The sequence below is a fragment of the Sciurus carolinensis genome, chromosome 5, assembly GCF_902686445.1.
Source record: "Sciurus carolinensis chromosome 5, mSciCar1.2, whole genome shotgun sequence".
Taxonomy (NCBI): domain Eukaryota; kingdom Metazoa; phylum Chordata; class Mammalia; order Rodentia; family Sciuridae; genus Sciurus; species Sciurus carolinensis.
Genome location: NC_062217.1, coordinates 71,160,216 through 71,188,090, shown reverse-complemented (window position 1 = coordinate 71,188,090; position 27,875 = coordinate 71,160,216). Strand labels below are relative to the sequence as shown.

At 33.2% G+C, this 27,875-nt stretch overlaps 1 protein-coding gene across 1 annotated transcript in view; it reads left to right on the top strand.

Moving 5' to 3' along the window:
* Mycbp2 (MYC binding protein 2) overlaps positions 1-27,875 on the top strand; it is a 269,456-nt gene that overhangs the window by 164,459 nt on the left and 77,122 nt on the right. The window contains 8 exon segments of the mRNA XM_047552904.1: positions 92-264; positions 1,629-1,773; positions 5,833-6,048; positions 9,592-9,647; positions 17,294-17,409; positions 20,053-20,150; positions 20,868-20,984; positions 21,803-21,943. Of these exon segments, the coding sequence (XP_047408860.1) occupies positions 92-264; positions 1,629-1,773; positions 5,833-6,048; positions 9,592-9,647; positions 17,294-17,409; positions 20,053-20,150; positions 20,868-20,984; positions 21,803-21,943 (1,062 nt within the window).

Below are 27,875 nucleotides of genomic sequence, written 5' to 3'. Positions count from 1 at the left end.
GAGAAGGCCTAACTAAAATGTATGCATTTTGGAAAAGTTCATGGAAGGTTTTGTATTTTAAGATATACAAATAGTCTTTTTTATCCAACAGGTGTGCAAAACTCATTCTGGTATTCTTGGTAAGGGATTAGCTCTTTCTCATTCACCAACTATATTAGAGGCACTTGAAGGAAACTTACCACTTCAAATCCAAAGCAATGAGCAGTCCTTCCTGGATGATTTTATTGCTTGTGTCCCAGGATCAAGTGGAGGAAGACTTGCAAGGTATTGTGCTTTAAATAATATACAACTACTTTCTCTTAGGGCATCATTGCTGAAGAAATGAAAGGGGAGTCATTAAGATATTAAAATGCTGCCTAAAATATTCTGGTTTATGTGTTTTGAAATGGTGATAAATATTTAAAACTACATGATACTAAATAATGATTATTGTTTTGACATTTCCTTTCTTTTTTAGGATAAAAATATGCTGACCTGTGTTATTTTACTAATAAAAAATAAAAATCTATTTGGGTGGTATAGCTCAGTGGTGAAGTAATTGCCTAGCAAGAATAAGTTTCTGGGTTCAATCCCCAGCAGTGCAAAAAATAAAAATCTAACTTCTTTCTGGTTTTAATTTTAAAATTGCAGACATTCCTCTTTACTTTTTTAAAATCCAAAATAGTGACTGCAGAGAAATAACACATTTTTAAGTCAGCCTTACTGCAATCTTTATACACATATTTAGGTAATGCTTAATGGAAATACTCACTACTCATCTCATAGGACAACTGGAATGTGTAAATCATAAAATGAGTTCAGAAGGGATGTCTCACAAAATATAAAAAATGGCAGATTTTACATGGAAGGGAAAGTAATGAAGAAGGTAGTAAGAAATTGTGTGAAGAAAGGATGGACAGTCCACCTTTGAACCTTGCTGCCTTCAAATCGGCAGAAGGCCTTTTCTGCCCTGCTCTCCTAGAAAAATTGTTCTTTGCCAGACTTTTAGGCAGGTGAAGTCAGACAGGCTTCCTTCAGTAAGAATAAGTGTCCTTAGGACACTTACATATATGAGCTATATATAAATTAAATTCATTTTCTTTAATATTTAAATTAGCCATAGTTAAAATTTCAGATTATCTTCCAGGGTTAGTGGTACAAGCCTGTAATCCCCATGGCTTGGGAAACTGAGTAAAGGGGGTTGCAAGTTCAAAGCCAGCCTCAGCAACTTAGCAAGGCCCTAAGTAACTCAGCACCCCTGGAATCTCCCCAGTACCAAAAAAAAAATGCAAATTTTCTGATTTTAAAACTGTCATCATATTATACATATACATCCAAAATTTCATGTGCTTTGACATTTTTTAATATAAATGATTTTTTATTGGTGTAATATAATCATACATAATAGTGGGATTCATTATGCTATATATATGCATGTACCAGTTTGACCTCATTTCTCATTTGGCATTTTTTAATGAGTTTATCATTAACAGTTTCCAAAGAAGACCTTGTGATTATCACTGAATCAGAAATAAAGATATTGTTTAGAATTTTGTTCAGTAAAAGTTTGATTTATTTGGCTTAATTTCATTTTAATCATTGAAGGTGCTGATGGATGGTTTGCTGTTTTTCATTTTCATGATTTTAAGGTGGCTTCAACCAGATTCATATGCAGATCCTCAGAAGACATCATTGATACTGAATAAAGATGATATTCGTTGTGGTTGGCCTACTACCATAACTGTTCAAACAAAAGACCAGTATGGAGATGTGGTACACGTTCCCAATATGAAGGTGAATCTGTCTGAATTAAATTAAAGATATTTGTACACTGACTACTGTAACCGATATAATATTAGGAATGGCATGTACATAGAGTTCACTTTTTCTGTCCTTTGTATGTAATATAGGACACTGACAGAAAGTTTAAATGATTTGTTTATATTAATTCCAAATTATGTGCTAGAGGATGTGTTGATTTAAAGGAAAGATAAGAAAGTATCTATGTAAAGAGTGCTAGGCACATAGAAGGCCCCGTGGTAATAGTGATTGAATAATGAATAAAAGAATACATTTTAAGTTCTGTTTATTTCTTTGCTTATATATTTTTGGTTCTGGTGATTGGACCCATAGAGGATTAACCACTAAGCCACATCCCGAGGCCTTTCTATTTTTTATTTTGAGACAGAGTCTCACTAAGTTGCTGGGCTGGTTTTGAATCCACAGTCTTCCTACCTCAGCCTCCCGAACTTCTGAGATTACAGGCATATATCACTGTACTTAGCTGTTTTGTATATATTGTTAAAACTCTCAGGTACATTTTGCATTTGATATTGTTGCCACATTTTAGAGTAATGATGTTAAATAAATTTGAAATCTGTGAATTTTGTTCATAAAAGTGAGGAATAGAAATCATTGTTTACTGTATCTGTATTGATGAATTTAGAGATCTTTGGATATCACTTTTCTGAGACATTAATAAGGATATTTATATTATTTTAAAGCATATAATATTTTGGATATAAACTTTTATCGTGACATCTCATCTCAACCTTTTATCATCTTCCTGAATAATTGATATTGAAAAAAATTTTATGCAGTTCCCAATCTTCTTTTGCTCCAATGTTGAATCACAAAAGGGATTTGGTTTTTTGAAGCTTAGAGTTAATTAAGCCATAATGTCCTTTTTTTGCTTACAGAATAACTAATTTTACCTCAGTATTTACTTTCAATATAATTATTTCAACTACTTCATACATTCTTCAATATGCAGCATGAAGAAGCACAATTCCAATGTAACCTCTTACCTGACTCAGTAAAAAATGATAAGAGCACATTGTTCACATGACCTAAGATCAATAAATAAAACTATATGGAATAGCACTGAACTCTGATACTAAAATAAAATCAGTCATTAGCAGCACTTCCTAATTTTTACCATGACCCCACAGTAAGAATTCGCATCATGACCTAAGCTTGCAAATAAATGATAGAATTGTATCTATTTTTGGGTACATACAAGGTGATATGTTACATACATACAGAGAGACACACACAGAATACTATGCCCTAATCATTTCTCTTCTCTTAATTTTAAGGTAGGTCATACTCCTAACAAAGTGATTTCATGTTGATTCTGTATTATTCCATGAGATGCAAAAACAACCACAAATTTTAAGAAAAACAGTTGAATAGAGAATAAAGTAATCCTGATATTGATTTTAAAAAATTGATTTCACCTGAGGACAGAATTTAATCACAACACAATATAATACACATCAATATATTGACGGGCTTGAGTATTGTACATTTATTGATGAATTTCTTGAGTGTATGCAGTGACTTGTTAAATCCAGTCTTTAAGCCCACAAAGTTTTTAAGTTTCTCACTCACATGACTATATTATATTAGCATTTCCCAGGTTAATATGTCTGTAATATTCATATTCTTATGTTTACATTATTTCTTTAGTTATATTTTCTTATGTTCCTTTATACATTTTTGTTGTCTCTATTTGGTATCTGGGTTGTATCTGAACATTTCAGACTTTCTGCTTTATCTTCTTTTTTTTTTCCTCCCCATCTTCAGGTTCTTTTCTTAACCTCATCATTAATCTTTCTTTCCTGTCCTCTGTTTTTTTCTCCTCCTCTTTCCTTCCCTTTCTTTGTGTCTCCTCCCCCTCTTCCCCTCCTTCCTTTCTTCTTTATATTTGCTTTTTGTACACAGTGTCCTTCACCTTTAGACCTCTTATTCAATGTGCTAAAAATTCAATCACATTCATCTCTAAGTTAGAAACTGTACTTAGAATACTCCTTTACTACTTGGGAAAAGTGGGTTTTTTATTTTATTAATATCACATCATAACAGCTGAAAACAAAATTAATCTATTTTACCTTCAGCCTGAGAGCACATGAAGTCTTAGGAGCATTTTAGACCTCCCCAAAATTTTTAAAATATTTATGTAGTTTTGCTGAGTTTTTGAAACATAACAGTTGATTTGCCTGTAATATTCATCAAATTCCAAAAGCTTTTTTTTTTTTCTTTTGGTGTGGTGCTGAGGGTTGAACCCAAGGCCTTTGGTATGCTAGGTAAGCCCTCTACCACTGAGCCACACCCTGAGGCTCCAAAATGCTTTTTAAAGCAATGAATGTTATATACGAATGTTATATTTCCTTACTTACAAAATGATCATTTCAAGAAAGTTTCATTTAGTAATAGGACAATTACATAGGAAATAAGAGAAAAACAACAATTTTATAAAAGAAAACAGAATAATTAGCATTCTGTAATATATCAGCATTCTTACACTAAAAAATGTTTCAGGATACTCAGAAAATGATTGTTTAGAGAATGATTCAGCCAAAATTATATGTATAAAAATAGTATCTTTTATTTTATAATCAAAAGTCTTAAAATGTGAAAGCATTTGCTTTTGTGTTACATTTAAAGTTTAAAGGTTTTAATGGTGACAAATGTGTATGAGCTGAAGAATTTTACCTTGTAGATTTAAAATGCTGATTTATTTTTTCAATATAAAAATGGGTTTTTTTAAAAAAACTTACAGGGCATTATTGAATTATCAATTCAAATACTAATTTCTCTCAATCCCAACTGAAGGTTGTGATTCTTCAATAGATCTTGTGTGTCAACTGCACTTAACTTTATGTATATATAAAAATGTCTCAAATGGCTGATTCTATGGGATGATATTATTAATAAGAATAGTAAATATTAAAGATATTCTGCAATTTCCGAGATGTCCATAAATTACTTAAGTAATACTATCACATTCCTTTATGCTACCTTTTCTATTTCATACAAAGATCCTGTTGTTAAATTACCTGTTCTTACAAACCTCAGAAATAGTGTCAGTAAGAACAGCAAAAACTTCTGAGTGAAGCTCAGAATGATGATGCCTGATGAGTAACTAAAGCAGAATTCAGATTATAAATTTGTAGTTACCTAGGGTTCAAAATGTTTTTTTCCCAATGCATAAACAAACTAAAGCAGAATAAAACATTTTGCTGAAAATCCTGGTATAATTTTTGTTGCTGTGATTGAACCAGGGCCTCAGTGCTTTGCTACGTATACATACACTCTTATCACCGAGCTACACTCTACACTACAAGCCCCCCTAAAGTATTTCTTAAAAGTGTTTTTTATAAGCCAGTTTGTATTTTCAGTATTTTAACATGTGTTTAAAAATATGCTTGTGCTTATGCATTAGAATAAATAAAAATACCCCCATTTTAATGTTGAAGAAATTGAAGATCAAAGTTGAGATGTTTAAATCAAGTGGCTTAAGTCAGTGACATAGCTATCTAATGATACATTTTATTCTTTAGAGTAAAACATCTTTAAGCTTTTAAGTATATGATTTGTTTTACTGTGTGTCAATTTTTAAGACTTTTATCAATGAAGTACCTTTTCTGCTGTGGAATACTATAGCTGAAATTGAGTTACTGCTTTAAAGTACACTGAGAATATGGAAAAATGTTTATATGTGAACTACCTGATAAAATAACACCCCCCAAAAAAATTCAATATAGATAATATTCTGCTATCTTTCTTGTACTTTATTAGTGTAGAGTTTATTTTTATTTTATGTTTGATATTTATGAGTACTTATTCTAAAATAGTGAAGATTCTTTTTTACTCTGTGTTAAGGGGCTTATTATAGAAACAAGTGGAGGTTGTCCTGGCTCTGTTAAATAACTTTTGAAGAGAATGCCAAGATACACTAATGCCAACATAGAATTTATATAGTGAGTCCATGATTGTAAATTGCTTCTTTTGATGTGTCAAGTACAATTGCATAATAGTAGTGTTTGTTTTTTATAATATCACGGTTAGGTGGAAGTGAAAGCCGTTCCTGTTTCTCAGAAAAAAACATCTTTACAGCAAGAGCAAGTAAAGAAATCTCAAAGGATTCCTGGTAGTCCTGCAGTAACAGCAGCATCTGCTAATGCAGACATGACTTTTGGTGGGCTGGCATCACCGAAATTGGATGTCTCATATGAACCAATGATAGTTAAGGAGGCTCGATATATTGCAATAACAATGATGAAGGTAACTTATTTTTACTTACCAGAGAACTTTTATTTTTCACCATTTATTCAACAAACATTTCAGTCATTCAAATATAGACACAAAATTATAGATCTAGAGGTCTGTTATTAGATATTAAACTCACAGAATATTTTTAAAGAGGATGTTATCTTACTCTAGGGAGGATTTTTGTTGCAGATATGTAGAGGAGATCACCAGTTACAGAACAAGTTAATCCCATCAGAGATTGATTTCATTCCCTGAAAAAATACTTTGCTGTTTTTAATCTGTCTACTGCTGCTATTAGAACATTGTTCTTAAGGATTTCATGTTTTTCCCAGGCCCCCTTCATTTTTTAGTTCCTTTCAAATGCCAAGTGCATCTCTTTTGTGTTTCCTGCTTCTTTTGGCTTTTTTAGCTCTCCAATACCTTTATGTAGATTTAAAAAAAATATTCATCTAGCTATTTTTAGTTATCTTTAGAGGTAATATTAGTCTAAATTATCAAGATAGTCATTATTTGAAATTGAAGTTGTTAATTTTGACATTTTCATAGAATAGTAATGAGCCATTGAAGGCTTTCCAGTAAAATAATAGCCTGATTATATTGGTGTTTTATACAGATTGCTGTGGAATGTAGACAACACAATTGGGCAGATAGATGATTATGAAGCATGGTTTGGTTTAAACCTCTGGAAGACTATCGAAATGTGTTGAACTAATGAGTCTTGGACTAATGAGTTGTCACTCAGAATAGGAGAAAAATAAAGACATTTCAAGAGATAAAAATGGTATCTCATGCTCAAGTTGTAGGGTTGGCCTTAAAGAGGCGGTGTAATAGTGCCTCTTTATTTCTACCAAGAGAGGAAAAAGACAATAATTAATATAGATGTTAATAAATTTGTAGATTATACAGCTCATAAACTACTTAAGATAATAATTTTATGTTTAGATTAAAGATGGGAGTTAGGAATCTTAGGGTTGACATTTTGAATCAAAAGAATAAAACAAAATAGTTACTATAGGAAACAAAATATAGAACTGATCAGAAAAGATTCATCAGACATCCTTGAATTAGCTGAAATTGAATATCATATAGTGTAGTGTGAATGATATGAATGTGGATAAAATAAACATTTAGATTGATCCAGCATTGACATTTTCCCAGGTAGTTTAACAAAAGAACAGTAATAAACAGGAGTTAAGTATGTAGTTGTTAAGTGGTTGTTAAAGAGAGGATAGTATAATCTAAGTAGGTTTGGAAGGGAAAATGGGAGGGACTAGAAGTCTAAAAGTAGATATTGTAGTAGAAATTGAGGTAGAAAATTGAACAGGCTGCATGCTTTTGATTTCAGAGATAGAATAATTTTGCATAAAATTGTGGGTCTGTGGCTTTTGTATGTGTTTGAAATAAACTTGAAGTTGATTGTTGAGGTTGAAGAAATTCAGGATCAAAAAGCTGGAATTTTAGATGAATTGGCCACTGGCTATTGAAGAATTCAAAACTAAACTCATTTCAACTTATATTAAGGGACTTTCTGAGTTTTTTTTTAACCTCTCTCCCTTGTCATTCTTTTTAGTTTCTTATTAACATGCCTCAACTCGTATAATTTTGTTTGAAAATAAAGTTGCCAGAACTGAGTACAGGATTTCAGAATGTTCTTTCTGAATGGCACCTTGTTAGAGCAGTTACAGAATGCCTTTCCCAAACTATCTCTTTGAGACATTCAGTCAAGTCATGTTGCAGAAAAATAGATAACATGTGCCCATTTAATAGTGATCCAAATATTGTGGAAGGTAAAAAAAAAAATAAGATGTGTTTTCTTCTCTTATGAACAGATATAATAATACATATTTAAAGGAAAGTGATGGAGCAGTTAAAACATTGTACTGGGAGTCTGGAAACCTGGGTTTTCCAACTGTTGACTCTTTTGAAAATTCACTAAATATTCAGAGTGCGTTTTTTCTGGTCTGGGATATAACTCAGTGGTACAATGCTTTTCTGATATATGTGAGGCTCTGGGTTTAATCCCCAGGACCACAGGAAATAAAGGAGAGGGTTCTTATGTACAACGTTGGCATAGGCAAAGGAAGTGAGATAATTTCTAGATTACTTTCATGAAGACAGGAACGATAAGGAGAAAGATAAGGGGATTTTGAAATGGTTTTGCTTATCTTTATAAGTATAGAAGTTGGAAGCAGATGAGGAGTTGCAGATCTTGACCTGAACTTTAAAAGAATGAATCAAACAACATTACCCTATGTAAATGTATGATTACACAAATGGTATGCCTTTACTCCATGTACAAACAGAAACAACATGTATCCCATTTGTTTTCAATAAAAATAAATTTTAAAAAATTATCTAATAAACAATTATGTAAAAAAATTTTTAAAAAAGATAATGATTAATTTGATAAAGTTGAAGGTACACAAAAGTGTAAGGAATAATGTGCCAAGTTTCATGTATCTACAACCCATTTTTCTCTTTACATTTCACCATAACTGTTTCAATATTTTTGCTATTTTATTAAACAACAAGATTTTTACAGGCACAGTTGAAGCCCTTTGTAAAACCTGAATCAGTTCCCACCTCATCCTTAGAGGTAACCATTATCTTGAATGTCAGTGCCTATTCTCTTACATTTGTGTTTTTGTTCTGTTACTGAATACATATTTATCTATGAGCAATATATTTTAGTTGTTCTGAATGTGTTCCAAAAGTTTTAAAATGATATCAGATTTTATATATCCTTTTGCCAGACTTTTGCTCATTAGTTTTGAACTTTAGTCAGACAGCTGAAGCTCATTATTTTAACTACTTTAAACTATTTCACTAGTTTCTCTTCCAAAATTTGTCCATTTTCCTGTTGGCGTACATTTAATTTAAACTCTTCAGTAGTAAACATCCTTGCACTTGTCTTCCTTTGCACTGGGTTTTTGTTTGTTTGTTAATTTGTTTTTTTAATAAACTAGGTCTTACTGTGTTGCCCAGATTCTCACTTCAGCCTCCAGAGTAGCTGAATCTATTGTAATGTGCTACTATGCCTGGCTAGCATTTGGTTATTACCATCACAATTTGATGACTGTGATATGATTATGTTTAGTTAAATGACTTTCAGTATTTATTGTCTTTTCATATTTCTTCTTTGGTAAATTGACCTCACTTTATTTTGTGGTGTTTTTTTTCTTTTATTGATTTGACCTTTATATATTATGAATGCACATCCCACTTGGATTATGTATATTACAAATCCATTCTCCCTTTAATGAAGCCTTTTCTCTACACATACTTGTTTTATGCAAATCTATATTTTTAATGTACTTAGAAGGTACTATTTTTGTTTCTTTTACATTTTTTTCAGGTTTTGGTTTTTACATTTGGGTCTTCAACACAACAGGAATTTATTTTTGTAAATGATGTAATGTAGGGTAATTGATTTTTTTTCTTTTCTTCTTGTATGGATAACCAGTTTTCACAACACCATTTATTGAAAGTTTTATCATTTCACTAATTGAGAATGTTTTTAATGATTTATGACTGTTACTGGTCTGTTTCTTAAAGGTGTATGAAAATTACTCATTTGAGGAGCTACGTTTTGCATCACCAACTCCAAAGAGGTAAGGATCATTTTCTCAAAGCATAGCTAAAATATGAGTTGTTATCAGCTTACACCTAAAATAGGCCTATATTTCAACTTTTATGTTTCATAAATAAATAATTCATAGCATTTTTAAACTTCAAGTAGAAATTAACCACCATATAGTAATGTATAGATTTGCTGGTGGAATGTATATTCAACTGAATACTGTCAATATTTTACATACTAAGCTACTAGAGAAAGAATAAATACTTATTAAAATAAGTGTTAATTGACTTGTCTGGGGTTGATAGGGATTTGTTTTTTGTTTATTTGAGTTTTTGCTATTTTTTTTTAGTTATTCTTTTTCTTCTTCCCTCAATGAATTGTGAAGAAATTTCATATTTGATTGATAGCTTAAGTTTTCAACCCCTGATTGTTAACTTCAGATTTAAGCAGATTTTTGAGTTAGTATTTTATTTGTTAGCAGAAGTACTTTTAAAAATAGGCACTATGATAGAACAATTAGATGCATGGTACTTCAGAGAGATCATCTCCATAAAATTAGGCAGAGCTCTGAAGTGAATCTGAGAAAGCATAATTACTTGCAGGCTTCATTGTATTGCATATCACATGACTTTATTAGAAACTAAAAGATTACTTTGATTTTATTTTGGTGTGTATGCAAAGTACAGTTGTAATATACAATCTAGAAAGTTTTCTAAACTTTTTCCTAAAATGCAGAGTACTAAACATGTATCTTTGGGAACATGAAAGTAGCACTTTGTTCCTGACTTAATCAATAAAATGTCTGCTGGAATAGAAGCATATAAATTTTGTAAAATAAATGTGAACAGTATAAATTTATAGCATGTTAAACAAGAAAAAATTGACCATTTCCTAATAAATAGGTGTTCATATACATTGGGCATCTTAAAGCTATTTGAAATAGTCTAAGAAAATTCATATATTCATTTTAAAAACTATTGAGCATCTGCTATGTGGAAAGGCCCTGAGTACCTTTATGAACATGACATCTGTGGTTCTGATTCTCATCCTAAGGATAAACAGGCTATAAGTAAATAAATCATAATGATAAATAAGGTTATTAATGATGTTGGAGATGGAGCCCATTGTCAAAGTATTGCATGACAGAAGAAGGTAGTTGTATTTGACTAGAGAGTTTATGTTAGCTTTTTGTTGCTGTGATCAAAATACCTAACAAGAACAACTTAGAGTAGAAGTGTATTTGACTCATGGTTTTAGAGGTTTACTCTGTGTTTGGCTAACTCCATACTTTGGGCCTGAGGTAAGGCAGAACATCATGGTCGAAGGGTGTGGCAGAGAAAAATTGCTCAGCTCATGGCAACTAGAAGCAGAGAGAGAGAGTGGGAGGAGCCAGGGTCAAAATATAATCCCCAAAGGCAGGTACCAAGTGACGTACTTCCTCCAGCCTACAGTTACCACCCAACAGTCCATTACAATTATTAATCGACCAAGTAGATTAATCCGCTTATTAAGTTATGACTCTCATAAACTTATCATTTCACCTCTGAACATTAACATCCTGCATTAACATATATGCTATTGTTACTTTTCAAAAGAGTTAAGAGTTTGCAGCTATCAAATGCTACTAAGAGATTGTCTGGAAGAAAGAAATGACCATTACATTCAAAGACGTGATGGTCATTCGTGACTTTAACATCAGCAATTATATTGCAATGTTGGGAGCAAAAGCCTAGTAATAGTAAATTGTGAAAGATAAGTGGAAATTTAAAAAATACTGAACAAGGTGATTGTGGACAGTTCTTTAGATAAATTTTGATATAAAGGGGAAAAGACCTAAGAGACCTTACTAAAGACTATAATATTAAGAGGAGGTATTCAATTTGTTAAGATGAGAGAATCTAGGAAGAAGGCTTTGATTCCAGATCTCTCAACAACTCAGAAAGGAGGCAGAGAAGGATCAGGAAATCTGAGATGTGGGGGACAAAATAAATACTCTTAAGATCCAATATTACAAAGACTGAGACCTGGAGAGACTAGAAGATGGGTTACTAGCATAGAGAATAAGCTCAGAGTTCCTTAACCCTGAACCCAGAACCCAGACCAGGGAGGGACAACAGAGAAAAAAAGAGGGAGTGGCAAAACTCTTAAGCTCACCCCCTTAACATTTGAAAAGAAAAAAGACCATTTTAAAATGTGTTTAGAGCAATGGTGTTCTTATACCAGATCAAGCAGTTTAAATCCAGTTCTAGAGTAGAAAGAGGCTTGGAATCACAGCCCTGTTGTGGTACACACAATTGATCATTCACCCTTTAAATAATCTTGTAAAGCCCAAGCAGAGAAGGGATCTTCCACTCGGTGTCAGAAACCCCATGCAGCATCCCCTGGGAAAGCTTGTAGGAAGGGAGTGCTCCATGCAGCCTCTACAAAGCCCTGATAGGCACTTGGAACCCGGAAGTGAAGAAGTGCCCTGTACAGCTTCTGGCAAAAGCCCTGGCAAGGAAGGAGCACTCCATGCAGCATCCTTTGGAATGACAGAGGAGCAGACATCACAGCCCCAGCAAAAACCCAGGTAGGGAAGGAATGCCCCACACAGTTGCCCCTGGAACACTGGCAGGAAAAGAACATTCTGCACAACACTCTGTACAGTGTCTGGAGGAGCCCCGAAGAGAAGAAGCACCTCTGAAGCATCCTGGGAACCCTAGGCAGGGAAAGTAGAGATCTGTTTAGCACCTTCCCACCCACTCTGCAACCTCTGGCCAAAAAAGGAGAGCTCTAGGCATTTGGTTAGTGCCTTTGCAAGCCAGAATAGAGACATATCTGTGACCTGCAAGTTGAAGAGATGGGAAATAAGAACTTTGATACAAGTTGGAAGACAGTTTTGGCCCCAAGCAGAGGAAAAAGGAAAACCCTTAGGATACTGCCCTCGCTGACTACTGAAGCTGGGGAGAGATACTGGGAAATTGCCTGAGTCCTAAGAAATCTAGAAGGTCTGTCTCTCTGATTGCTGCCTCAGTTTATGTGAGGCCTATCCAGGAGGGAAGCAACCTGGATATCCAGCAACATAGCAGGACTGTCCATAGATCTTTACAGCAACAGCAGAAGGCCAGACCTACAAAGTATATGAGTACTATGAAGCTTAAAGGGAAGGTGTTTGAACCCAGATCATAACAAGAGGGAGGTCGGTCAAAGCAGAAAGTTGCCTGGTGCAAGGCAGCAAAAAGCCACAGCACACAGCCTGACCTGTGACCACCACAGTGTGTCTATAGACACTTGTGGGACATGGGGTGGGCATTGCCTCAGCCACAGACGGCAGAGGAAAGCAGTGCCCACTATACCCAACCTGGGGCAGAAGATAGAACCCTAGGTGAACCAGCTGAGTCACACCACTCAGTATTAAGGACAGTATCCAGTGAGCTGCATCTGCCAGGGGAAATGACTGTACACCACAGATCACCCACAGAGAACCCACAACCTCATGATTTGTGCTTATAGACAGCCAAGGCCCTATACAACCTTGAAAAGGATCCTGTAGAGGGGAGCTGGTACAAGAATATCCACAGAAATAACACAGAGCCCTACTTTCTTATCTCTAGCACACAGTGGGGGGGGGGGGGACAACCAACAGACACAACACTGTACCCTCCTTTACTCAGCTCCAGGCCCCTGAGCTGACAAGCCAGTAAGGTCTAGTGAGAGATTCAAGCAACTAGGGAAGTAGCTCCTACGTCCAAGCACCTCCTGAGGAATCCCAAAGAAAAGACTGTTGGACATCCTTAAAACACCCCAAACCTAATGAAATCCAAACCAAGATTTAACAGGAATTTTCTCATATTGGTATGGTTTACCATAAATAACTATAATGTCAACTTAGATCATATAAACTATTCTTTATTTTGATTGATAGTTGTTACTCTAATAGCCAACAATGTATCTTCAACCCATTTGAATGTATTTCTTCTAATAGTTTAAAAGCTTTAATTGGAGTCATTCTTTCTGTGTTTTTTTTAGCTCTGGTTATGCTTTCTCTTTTTTCTCCCTATTTTTACTCTTACATTATTTAGTGCTGCCTCAAATTCCTCCCATTAATTTCTGTCTCCTTTTTACCTTGGTCTGTATCATTCTTTTCTGTCTGTTCTTTTCTTTTTATCTTTTTTTGCCTAATGATTCTTTTCTTCTCTCAGTCCCCATAGAATGTCATAGCAATTTTACTATATAGAATAACTAATTTTTTTTTTTTTTTACCTATTCCAGAACTTTACTGCAAGTTTATATCTGAATTAGAAGAACTATTGAAAAAAATATCAACCAATTTTCATGAGGTTGAATAGTACGGGGCTTGGCTGGAAGTGATTTCAGTAATAGGGTCAGTGACCTCTTTCAGAGTGGTACCGATATTGCAATTAGCAGAGGCCACATATTTAGTTAAACTACCAATATTTGGTTGTTTAGCCAACCCAGGGCTACTAAGAGAAAAAAAAAAACCACAAAATAATTGGTTGCTTAGAATAAGAATAGATAACCATTCCAATAATGGGTAGACATACAAGCAGTATGAAAAAGCAAGGGAACAAACTACCCCAAACATCCATGATTGACCACATAACCACCATAGTAAAGGAAATGTTTGAGAAAGAATTTAGAAGATTCATAGTTAAAATGATCCTTAGCTAAAAGAAGATGTACAGAATGAAATTAGGAAATACAAAAAGTGAAAGGTCACTGCAATAAATGTTGTAGAACCAAATCGAAATCTTGGAAATCAAGACTCAGTAAACCAAATTAAAAATTCATTGGCGGGGCTGTGGTTGTATCACAGTGGTAGAGTGCTTGCCTAGCATGTGTGAGGCACTATGTTCAATCCTCAGCACCACCTGTACAATAAATAAATGAGATAAATATATTGTGTCCAAAAAATAATCATTGGAAAGCATCACCAATAGATTTAGACCACTTTGGAGATAGATTTTCATGCCTTGAAGACAAAGTACATAATCTTGAAAATCAAGTTGACCATAAAGAAAAGATGTTAAGAGACCATGACCAAATATTTTTAAAAATTTGGGACAACATCAAGAGACCTAATTTAAGAATCATTGGCATAGATGAAGGTTCCTACATACAAACTAAAAGGACATACAATCCTTTAATGAAATAATATTGGAAAATATTCCAAATTTAGGAATGAAACGGAAATTCAAATACAAGAGGCATATAGAACTCCAAATAGAATCAGAATATATCTTCTCCAATACACATAATGAAGAGAATACCTAATATACAGTAAAAGGATAGACTTTTTAAAGCCACAGAGAAAAGTAGCAAGTCACATTTAGAGGAAACCAATTTGAATCTTGGCTGACTTCTCAACTCAAACAGTAAAAACCAGGAGGGCTTGGAATATATATACGAAGGTCTTAAAGAAAATGGATGCCAACCAAATTTACTATAGCTGGCAAAATTATGCTTTAGAATTGAAGTTGAAATAAAACCTTGCACAATAAACAGAAACTGAAAGAATCATAACCCCAACACCTGCACTTCAAAACATACTCAATGAAATACTTCATGAAGAAGAAATGAAGAATAAAAATTAAAACTACCATGGAATGCACTGAGTTTATACATTTAGAAAAATGGAAAGTTACAAAATAAATAACAGTACATCTCAAGGCCCTGGAAAAAGAATGACAAACTAACACCAAAATCAACAGAAAATAGGAAATTATAAAATGAGAACCAAAATCAATAAGATTGAGAATAAAAAACAATACAAAGAGTCAAGGCAACAAAGAGTTGGTTTTTTGAAAGAATAAACAAGATTGACAAACCCTTAGCCAAACTAAAAGAGAATAGTCTCAAATTAATAAAATTCAAGATGAGAAAAGAAACATCACCATAGGCACTGCAGAAATCCAGAGACTCATTAGAAACTAGTTGAAATTCTATATGCCAAAAAGCTGGAAAATCTTGAAAATATTCTCAAATTCCTAGAGACATATGACCTACCCAAATTAAACCATGAGCATGTAGAAAACTTAAACAGACCAATATCAAGTAAGGAAATTAAAAAAGCGATCTAAAGGCTTACAACAAAGAAAAGCCCAGGATCAGACAGAAGATCTTTGCCACCTCTTCCTTATATAGGGCATTAATATCCAGAATATATAAGCAACTCAAAAAACTTAACAACAAAAAAGGAAATAACCCAATCAATAAATGCGTGAAAGAACTAAGCAGACCTTTCTCAAAAGAAGAAATACAAATGGCCAACAAATATATGAAAAATTGTTCAACATCTCTAGCAATTTGGAAAATGCAAATTAAAACCACATTGAGGTTCCATTACACTCTGGTCAGAATGGTAATTATCAAGAATACAAATAATAATGTGTTGGCAAGAATGCGTGGAAAAAGGTACACTCATACACTGTTGGACTGCAAATTAGTACAACCACTCTGGAAAGCAGTATGAAGATTATTCAAAAAACTAGGAATGGAACCAACATATGATCCAACTGTCCTACTCCTCAGGATACATCAGCATACTATAGGGATGCAGCCACATCAGTGTTTATAGTAGCACAATTCACAATAGCCAGACTATGGAACCAGCCTAGGTACCCTTCAGCAAATGAATGGATAAAGAAAATATGGTATTTATACACAATGGCATATTACTTAGCTATTAAAATGAAATTATGTAATTTGCTGGTAAATGGATGGAACTGGAGACTATAATGCTAAGTGAAATAAGTCAGGCTCAGAAAGTGAAGGGCCAGGTTTTCTCTGATATGCAGAAGCTCATCTAAATTAGTGTGGGACAAGAGAGAGAGAAAAGAAATGGGGAGAGAATGCCGTCAAAATAAAGAAAGGTCAGGGGAGTAGAAGAAGGGGATTGAGGGGGAGGGAGAAGGGATGGGATAAGGAAAAACAATGGAGTGGGTCTAACAACTTTCCAGTGTACATTTGTGAATAGTCTACATTGAATTTCACCATTATGTATATCCACAAGACATTATTAAAAAAATGTAAATAAATATATCAGTACAGGAAAAGGAACAAGGAGGTTGGTGGAGAGGATAAGAGTAAGTCCTGGGGACTTTATTAGAGCATACTATACTCCCTGCTTTTATAATTATGTCAAAATAATCCTAATCTTATGTATAACTATCATGAACCAATAACAATATTTTAAATGAGAGATTCTTAAGTTTTTTGTATGCTAATGGAAATGATCCCTTACTGTGGGAGAAATTGTAATTCAGGAGAGAGAGAGCAGGGTAATTGCACCAAGGCAGTGTTGAGGGAGAAAGATTCACAGTTCAAGTAAAGGGACTGACTTTGGATATTATCTAAGAAGCTTCATTGTGGTAGGAGAGAAGGTAAGGGGAAAATAGGTTTAATAATCTGATTGCAACTTTAAAGTTTGTATGTGATTGTTTCATTTCCTCACTAAAGCAGAAGGTAATGTCATAATCAACTGCAGATAAGGAAAAAGAATGGTGGACTTTTTAGGTGAGAAAGGGAAATTCAGTTGTTTGGGGTGGGGAAAACACTATGGCAGGACCGCCAGTCGATATGAAACATGCCAACCAAAATAAATGTTTACTGAAATATCATAGTGCTTCTAGTTAAACAAAGGTAAATTTTCCAATATCCCTCTTAATTTCTTTTCAGGCCCAGTGAAAATATGCTGATTCGGGTCAATAATGATGGAACTTATTGTGCAAATTGGACTCCAGGAGCTATTGGACTCTACACTATTCATGTTACCATTGATGGCATTGAAATAGGTATATGTGTATATATTTAAGTTATAAGTTATCTAGTGAAGAGAACTAGAATCACAATTATCCTTCATTGTAGTTTTGACACTTTTGTTATACACATGTATAGGTTTCATAACTTTTTTGTGTCTTCACTTTGTCCTTCATAAAAAAGAATGTAGTTAGTGCATTCTTGAGTTCTTAAATTTTGTAATAATTCATGGTATCTTGCTCAGGTATTGTAGCCCTCATGACTTCTTCCCTGCTTTCTCCAATGTGCCAGTCAGGTGTAATGCCCTCCATGTTGCTGTATTACCCTATGCATCATACCCCTGATGGTCTGCCTTCTTCCTCTCCTGAATGTGAGCAGAAACCCTATTGTTCGCCTATGGATTTCCCACTCTAGATCAATACCAGCCATGTAATGGCTGCTTAGTAAATATTGTTAAATGAATGAATTTTCTTTATCAACCATTAACTTTGAAAAACATTAATTTTGGTGGGAACATGAATCTTTATTTTTAAACTCCCTGTGTAATTGTAGAATGTTTTTAAAACTGTTTATGGATGTCAGTTTCTTAAAATCCTGTCCTTTATGATACTGCTCAATAAATGAAGTTCCTAGGATCACATAGATTTAGAAAACCTAATATATTATAGTCTCATCATAGGCATTCACACAGTTTACATCAACATATTAGGAATTCTGAAAAACTCTGAAGTTAAGAATCTTGTTTTCCTTTAAATCAGTGGAACCTCTTACCTGTGGAAAAGAGGAAGAGAGGGTGGAGATAGAGTCTAGTTGGTCCTCTGTATCTTTGGGTTCTACAGCTGTGGATTCAATTGTGCATTGATAATTCTTGGGGGGAAAATGCATTTATAATAAATATGTATGAACTTTTTTCTTGTCATTATTCCCTAAACAATACAACAACTATTTACATAGCATTTATTTTGTATTAGATTAGTAATATAGAGATGATTTAAAGTATACAGGAGAATGTGAGTAGGCTATATGCAAATACTCTTCCATTTTATTTAAGGATCTTGAGCATCAATAGATTTTGGTATCTGAGGGGGATCCTGGAACTAATCCCCTTCAGATACCAGGGACGACTGTAATAGATTAGCATTCTAAAATGTTATCCTTTGGGAGAAAACCCTGTTTAAGCAGTTTGTTTTTACAGTAGAGTTACAGAAGTACATGACACTGATGTATATAGAATATACATTAGTATTACTGTATAGAATCAGATATATAAAACAATACCATCCCAAAGATTTTTTAATTCACAGACTTTGCAGCAGTCTCCTTATTTCAGCATAATCCATAATGCCTTTTGTTCTGCAAACACATACTGATTCTGAGCAAAATGTTCTTGTAAGACAATTCTGTCAAGTATTTCAGATACTTGACAAATTTGGTGAAGTTTGCTGAGATAAAACAAGCAAACAAAATCATTTGAAATAGAATGTAAGTAGTGGACAGACGAGTCGTATAAATTACAACAGGACTTCAAAAGCCATGGTAGTCAAGAATGATTTTATAAAGAATTTTTTTCTCTATAAATACTGGTAAAATTTCAGTAAAGTTTTTTAAATCATCTAATATTGGAGTAAAGGAAACTGATTTATTTTCTGGAAAGAAACCTGAAGAGAGATTTGTGTTTACTTAGGATCATTCATCTTCTTTTTTCCCCTGGTACTGGGGATTGAACCTAGGGGTACTGTACCGCTGATTTATATCCCCAACCCTTTTTTTTTTTTTTTTTTTTTTTTTGTGACAGAGCCTCACTAAGTTGCTTTAGGACCTTGCTAAATGCTGTGACTTGCCTTGAACTTGTGATTCTCCTGCCTTAGCCCTCCTGAGTTGCTGGGATTACAAGTGTGTGCTACCACACCTGTCTAGAGTATCCATTTTCTTTTCCACTCAGCTTACTCCTAAACGTCAACAGACTAAGACCTTGCTCAGTGATAGAAAGGACAGATTATAATTGATTAGAATGATGATAATAATAGCTAACATTTTTTAGGTATTTAATATATGTACATTGTTCCTCACATGCCTTATATATTCTACATCATTTAATTCTCATAACAGCTCAGTGAGTAGGTGCTATTACCATTTCCATTTCAGAGATGGTAACATTGGGCACTGAGAGTCATACAATTAGTGGCAGATGTTGGAGTATCTAAGCAGTCTAGAGGGAGAACTGAACTTTTATTAACTATCATGCTGTATTATGCAGTCCACCTGCTGTCATGTTGTCAGGCATACTGTACTGCCTATCAGCAAGAGAAGATCTGGTATAGGTAATGTGTGCTGCTGTCAGATAATATTTAATCACACAAAGTTTATTTTTATTGCTATTCTGAATTTTCAGTATCATTTTATATGTTCAAGTTAAACAGTGGAAACCCCATTTTTACTTGAAGTCCAGAGGAAAACTTTGTATCTTGTCACTTTGGAATCTCTAGGCCATTTTTCAATATTTCTCTTCTTTAGCTTGTTAATCATCAGTCAGTCACCTGAAAAAGGACAGATTGAGATGTTTGTTTTAGTTGTTTGAAATGGCTTGTGAGTGTTTATACAGTTGAGTTTAAAGATCCTCCTTCTTGTTTTTTGTCAAATGTTATAGTTGCTTTCCTTTTTTTTTTTTTTTTTAATAGATGCTGGCCTCGAAGTAAAAGTAAAAGATCCACCAAAAGGGATGATTCCACCGGGAACTCAGTTGGTCAAGCCAAAGGCTGAACCTCAACCAAATAAGGTTAGGGTAGATGAAGTCTGACCTGAATAGGGCACAGGTTTTTAAAGTATTTCCTTGGTACTTCAAAATGGCCATGAAGTAGCTAATATTCTACTGATTGACTTTAGCATTTAAATTCTAAATATCCCAAATATATTTGGAGAATGGCACATGGTAATTTCAATCATTTCAAATTATAAAACCTATACTTTGGGTTTCTTTATATAATGATATAGTAATTTTTGTGTACTTTGTTATTGAAAGTTTACATTTAACAAGAAGTCTACTGAAATGTAAAGTTTGCAAGGTTAAATATCTTGTTCCTTTAAAAGAACAATTAATTTCCTAACATCCAAAGAGTACATGTAGGAATTTTGGTAAACTACTTGTTAGAAAGGAAACATTTTATATAATACCTTTCTAAAAGGTATCTTTTAACCTTTTTGTCATATGTCTTCAAAATTTAGAAAGAAAATTCTAAATATATATTAATTATTCTCAAGTTTTTCTAGGCATAAATTAAAATAATAATAAAATTCCATTTTTATCATTTTATAAGTAATCTGTTATTTGAAGAGGTAAAACAGCTGCAAATAATTTTGGAAATTTTCTCAAAATTATAGTACTTTTAAATCTGTTTAATTTTATCTCTTACTACTTATGAAATCTCTGTTCCATATTTTAAAAAATTTTTTTTTTAATTTTTCCTCTCTCACTGTGTATGTTTGCTTTTCTCAGGTTCGAAAATTTGTGGCCAAGGACAGTGCTGGGCTCCGCATCCGGAGCCATCCTTCCCTTCAGAGTGAACAGATAGGCATAGTGAAAGTCAATGGAACTATCACTTTCATTGATGAGGTAATTCATAAAGAAACTCTTGGTAATAAATATTGGACAAATTTTTGCATTGTTTGCACAATAGTAAGTCTACAAAGTTTTCTGTTAAAATATGTTTTAAGCAGTGTGGGAATCTTTTGAAAATTGTTTTGCAGGATGTATCCATCAAGATTCAAACATTCAATTTGTTTTCTTTTATCAGTAGAAACATAGTTAGATTTGTATTTTGAACATAAAAATAGCTCAATTAGACATACTAGTCAGAACCTGTGTACATACTCAGTAAAAATGGGTGTAGTTGTTTTCATTAATTTTTTTAAAATACTTTTTAAACATATTCCTGTGGGGTTGGGGATTTAGCTCAGTGGCAGAGCACTTGCCTAGCACGCTCAAGTTCCTAAGTTTGGTCCTCCACCCTGAAAAAAAAAAAAAAAACACATTCCTTGTATTACTTTAATGTTGTTTGGTAGCATATTACGTTTTCTAGTAATACAACCGAGTAACTTCTGATTAGTAATTCTAAATTAGGAGAAGGAAGACTTGTGTTCTTTGGGAAAACATCTGATTTTACTGTTTAAGTTATTTATCTTAAATGTGATTTCCTTTAGTTTTTACTTCTAAGTGAAATTGTTTTTTCAGTCTCCCACTGTGGATTATACTACTGTGGCATTCCTTGCTGCATTTTTCCTTAGAGAATCTTTAAAACTTACTGTCTATGAAAACTGGATGCCTAATCTGTTTTCTACCTCTTTGTGCTGGCTTTGCAGTCTTTCAGTCCTTGCTATCCTCATAGGAGTGACAGGAGGGCATGGCTTGTTTCTGTTGCTTCTTTCCCTTAGATCCACAATGATGATGGTGTGTGGCTGAGGCTGAATGATGAGACAATTAAGAAGTATGTTCCTAACATGAATGGTTACACTGAAGCCTGGTGCCTCTCATTTAATCAACATCTTGGCAAGAGCCTACTGGTCCCTGTTGACGTAAGTAAAAGGTGGTTTTAAAAAGCATCATAGGTATAGTCTGTCCTCTTTACAGGATTTCTTTAATTAAGGCTTTTCAGTTCTGAGGTAACCCACAATTAAGTAACTTTGACTTTAGAAGTGCTTCAATTCTTCAGGGCTTTTGTCTAATGAAAGTAAAATTTGGCAAGGTCAAGGCCCTTAATGATTATTTTGATCCATCATCAACAGGAGGTAGTAAATTTAAAATAGGCTTATTGAATTTCTTTCAGAGAGGTAAAGAATGAGAATGGTTGCATTTTTTCTTTCCTTTCTTATTTGGAATTCATAAGAATTTAAGAATTTAGGATTACCATACATTCACAAACAGGTATAAATGTTTGCATATTGTATGTTATGTTGGCATTTTGCGGTTATTTCTTTGTGTTATGTCTAACTGAATCTTTTCTTCTTTGGCTTACAATACTATTATGTTAATATAAGATGGATTTACACACTTGTAATGTATAGTATTTTATTTGAAGCTAAATCCTCACCTTCATTCAAATTCATTGAACCTCTTTGATAAATGCAATAGGTGGTTAGAAAGAGTGGTTATAAGATCCCTCTGTCATGATATATAGTAGTAGTAACCCACACTCTTTAAAATTTATTCAGAAAGTATGATTTTTCTTTCTTTTCATTACCATTATTAAGCTACTGCTGATTTAGACTTGGCAAAATTTAATTTTTTAAACAAATACCTTAGTATTTGAACAGTTGAATTTCTTCAAAATCAGTATTAGCTTCTAATATCAAGCCATTCCATATATTGTATTGTTTCTCTCCTTGATGGCCCATAATAATGTTTTTCAAAGCATTGGTTTTATAGGATGCTTCTTTGTGTAAGAAAATAATGGAACTTTATGTTCTTTTATACATATTTTATAATAATAGCACTGTGGAAAGAAAAATATTTAGGCATTTGATAGAAAAAGTTTGGAATGTTGACCTGTTGCTTTACTGAGGTTAAGCTAATGAATATATAATTACACATTAAATTACAAGCAAATAAATCATATTAAATTTTCCTTAGGTTTGCATCTACAGTGAAAGTGAAAACAATTTTGACCCTCTGAAAAAGATGAATGACTCTAGAAAATAAATAATAATTCTATATCATCTGTGATTAAAATGTTGGCCTTAAATAATTATAACCATTTTCTATTATTATAACCAGATTATCCTCAGGATAATGAAAAGGGTATATTAAATGAGATAACTATAACAGATTTTTTAAATTTGGCCAATTTAGACTTGGGTTATTTTTTAAAGAAAATTTTCTTAAGTTCCTACTAAAGCATTTTACTAGATTATATTATCTTTCCTACCTATTCTTCTTCAAGATTTTCTTCTGAATTCCTTTGTTTGCTAATTTAGGGAGATACCATTGAAAGAGGCAAATATCCACACAGATAAAGCAAGAGAATAACAAATGTAGAAAGGGAGAGCAGGAAGTGCTGTGTTGAAGTTCTAGAGCCCGTGATTTCATTTTGGACTATTCTATCATTTGATACTTTTAAAGCTTATCCAAGACACAATTTATAATATACAGTCTCCTTAAAGTCAGGGAGAAAAGAACGATAATAGGTAAAAGAGGAAGCTAAATGGAAAGAGCTATATTCTATAAACCTGTTGATGATTTTCACTGGAATGTGAATGAGGAGGTCATCACTGACATATTTGAAAGATCTAGATGCAGAATATTAAAGAAAATAAAATGACAAAGTGTCTTTTTGTATGTTCTAGCTTTTCTTTGTGTTGAGGAATTGCATGAGTTGGGTTTTAATGTAAATAGCTCAGGGTGTCTGATATCATTAAGAATGCTGAGATTTTTCAGGTACCTTTTTTGAGATCCTTTAAAGTTAAAACCAAAGACACTAGTAGTACAGGCAGAATTTAAAGTTGTAGATTAGAACACTGAAAAAAGGAAGAGATAGAATTAAGGGCACACTTGGAAAGTTTATTTCTGTAAAGAAGGATGGGATATTTATGGGAATGGGAGGGAGGAAGGGGATAGGTTGAGGAACACCACAATTTTTTAATAAAAAAAGGAAAACCATCAGTTAAGAATGAGTTAAGTGGATTTAAAAGGGCAGTGAAGATCTGAAGTACTGTTTGAGAGACAGTAGAGGGTTATTTGACCAAAAACAAGTAAAGAATTATTGGGCCACTAGGAGTTCTTTGAAACTACTGTATAGACCCAATCTAGACACTCCTTCCCCTCTCCCGTAATCCTAAATGTCCAGAGTTAAAGGAGTCTAAAATAAACAGATTATAGTATTGGTTGGAATATTTTGGGATGCTATGATTGAAAAATAGGGACTAAAAGGGATTGCTGATACTGATGAAAGAGCAATTAAGATAACCAACTGTGGAACTGGAATTCAGCCTAATTTAGATTGTGAAAGGACAAATGGAGGGTCCCAGAACTTGGAGGACCTCATAAAATTCTTTAAAAATATCATAGGTACACTGTAGTTAAAAAGCTGGAAAGATATAGGCAGTTTCTATGATAAAGTAGATTTGACTTTGAATTCATAGATTGAGAAATTTAATAGATGAAAGTTCCATTAGGTTACTGTGAGAGGCTAGCTGAAATGCAGTGCAAGTGAAAGTCACTGAATTGCCTGTCTACAGATAAAAGGCTAGATAGTTAGAAGATCATTTGTGTAGACATGAAGATACATCAATGATGGCAGCACTATGTACTACAAGATTAAAGATGAAAGCAAATTACCATTGAGTAAGGTCCCCTTCAATAGAGTCATGGGAAGAATAGGAATCATTTGATTTTGGATCAGGGAGACACAGAAGTTTTGCTATAAAATGAGTGAACAGGTAGATAACTTAAGAAATTAAGATAAATCTTGGGTAGTGATCAAAGATGACAGGGGATACAGTATGACAAAATTAACTGGCATAACAGATCCCCAGATGGATCTGTTATAAAGTTAATTCAGTGCAGGCATTAGATGAGAGCCTGCCCAGTCAGAGGCTTGGCAAAAGTAGCACCAGGTTTAGTTTTCCAAGGTTTTTTGACATGAGCACAAAAGGAATCATGATTCCATCTCATCCCATCAAGGAAATAATGCAGCTAAATAATTGCATTTTGTTAACTGTTTCTTTGTATCTCAATACATTGACTGCTAGAAAAACACTTCCCTCTATTCTGTCTTCTCACTTCAGTTCCTTTGTAAGTAAATCAGCTATGATCATCATTGATAATTATAATACTCTATCAATAGAAAAATATTACAAATAATCAGGAACTAATGCCACTAAATTAAAAGATGCAGAAGTACTGAAAGTTGCCTTCAGCGATTTTACACTTCTTTGAACATTTTCTAGTTAAAACAATTTTATATTCACATCCATGAGTATACTTTATTTGGATCCTAATTCAAACAAACTATAGAGGGGTGTAGAGGTAGGGGCTGGAAATTTGAACAGTAACTGAATATTTAATGAACTATTTAAAAACAAAGTTACCATAAATAACCAATTTAGGTTGTTCTTTTTCCTAATACATTTGGATAAAATTTATTAATTAAAAAATATATCTAGACAGTTGTGTACCTAGGAAAGGAACCAGTGGGATAATTCTCCTTCCTCTGTGGTCTTACCCTTCCCCACACAGTTCTCCCCAGAAGCAATTGTACATTTTCCTTTTCCATCATATTTTAAAGATAAAATGTTATAGTTTACCTGAAAAGTCTCATTTTGCCTCCCCCACCTCCATTCTCTACCTGTACCTTAGAGGGGTTCACTCTCTTTATGTTAGTTTTCAACCTTTCGTTTGCTTTTAAATTGTTCTAAGTGCCTATGTCTGTGTTCACCAAGGAGAAAACTATGTTGGCTTCATTTAATGCATTGCTAATTAGATTAAGTTTTAAAGTTATTTTTGTTACTTTATTTTATTGTATTTTAGAACCTTTGTTTCCATTGTAGACATATACTTTAGCTAAATTTTTACATAGCAGTAGTCCTATTTAAACACCATTACTTTACTTAGAAATATTAGCATCTACCTTACTTCAAATGTGACTTTTCACTGTTTTAGAACTTCAGTAATGTTCTAGTTCAGAGATTAAATAACATTGAACATTTATATTATGACTAGGTATTTTCAAAAATTTTTAAGTCAGTGGGAAGAGTAGAGCTAATTAGATAAAAATGTAAATCCTTTGTGGACTATTAATTATCTTTTAGTACTTTTCTTTTTAGAACATACTTTTCAATTTTACATCTTAGTTATTTCATTTATCTAGAATGCTTTTGCTTAATTTTTTTCTAATATTTTTCTAGTTGTTTTTATTTGTTGAAATTTCCATAATACTATAGTCTTGAATTGGTTAATTGCTCATTCAATAAGTATTTGCTAAGTTCTTTATGTATGCCAATACTAACTGAAGTGTTGGTATTGGATGGGGAGGCAGAGGGGAGGGATTTAAAATAAGTAAGATGGTTTGGGGGTACTTACTATATAATATAGTAGATATCCTATATTTAAATAATACAGTCTTATTGTAATAAGTTGTGGGATAGCTTAACTTAGAAGGTTACATTTGAGGTGCACTTGAAGAAAAACTGCCAGGAAAAAAAATGAAGAAATGTCTAGACAGAATCAAATGTTCAAAGAAGACATGTTATGTTTGGAAATCAATGAATAATGGATATGGATGAAGCAAAAGATTGGTAGTGGAAAGCAGATCAATAATGGGGAAATTGGGTTTCCCTCTCCCATCCCTGGTAGCACTTAGTCTGTAGAAGTAGAAAAGGCTTATCTTTCTCTAGCAACTCATTGTATTTAGTTCAGCCCATTTGTATTTATGTACTTTTTGTTTCTATTTTTAACCTCTTTTGGGGTAAGAGTAATAAAACATTCCTTTTTCCTCATGTTTGATTTTTTCCAAAGTGTTTAAATATTAACTTTACTGATAAAGTCTTTTCAACATTTGTTGATATCTAGTTTGAGTTCTTTTCATTCGGTATGGTCTTGCTGCTTAAAGTAGTTCTTAACACATGCTTTTTACCTTGACTGTCTCATTTAATTCTCAGTATGACCCTGTGTTGTTTAGGATATTATTCTCACTTTTCCAATGAGGAAAGTTAATTAGTAACCTAAGATTCCAAGTTGAAAGGAATAGAACTGGTATTGGAACCCAGTTGAATTTATTCCAAAGCTCATGGTTTTATGTTTGAAATACCTTTATCTAGTGAAGAGATTAGGATAAATATAGCTTTAAAAGGATAAGATATATAGCTATAAAAATCATAATTTTGGCTAGAACTGCCAAATTAAATAATATAAATGCTTGTGATTTTAATGATTAAATGGAGCTGAATACTAGGACATATTGAAGGTAAATGAGTCCATCTGAGAAAGCATACCTGGGGAATGTCCATTTTTTTTTTAAATTAAAATTCTAATAATTTGAAACCTACAAAATGTGAGCTAGTAGAGGTTTCATACATCTTGGAAAATATAAGTTAAAAAAGAGAATAAGTTATCCATATGACATGGGAAATATTTGACTACCTAAAATCAAGAGCTTAATTTTTTGGAAAACATATTTACTTCTGTGATTGGAGATATCAGTGATTTAAAACCTTAGGTACTTCATCAGAAGTGAAATCTTTCAACATTGTGAGGGGAATTGAGTAGAAAAAAGTTCATATCAAAGAAAGCTGGGGTTCCACCTTTAGAAATGTTATAAGATTTATTTATAATTTCCATATTATCTGAATTTTTTTTTATCTTGCCTAATTATGTATGTAACAGTTGGCATACCATAGAGAGTATTTCATATTAGTAGGAATCAGGTGCTCATTTAATTAGGAATTTAGTTTACTTTAAATACTGTTATCTTATTTTTATTTATTTGTTTTTTGTTGGTTCTTTTTAGTTATA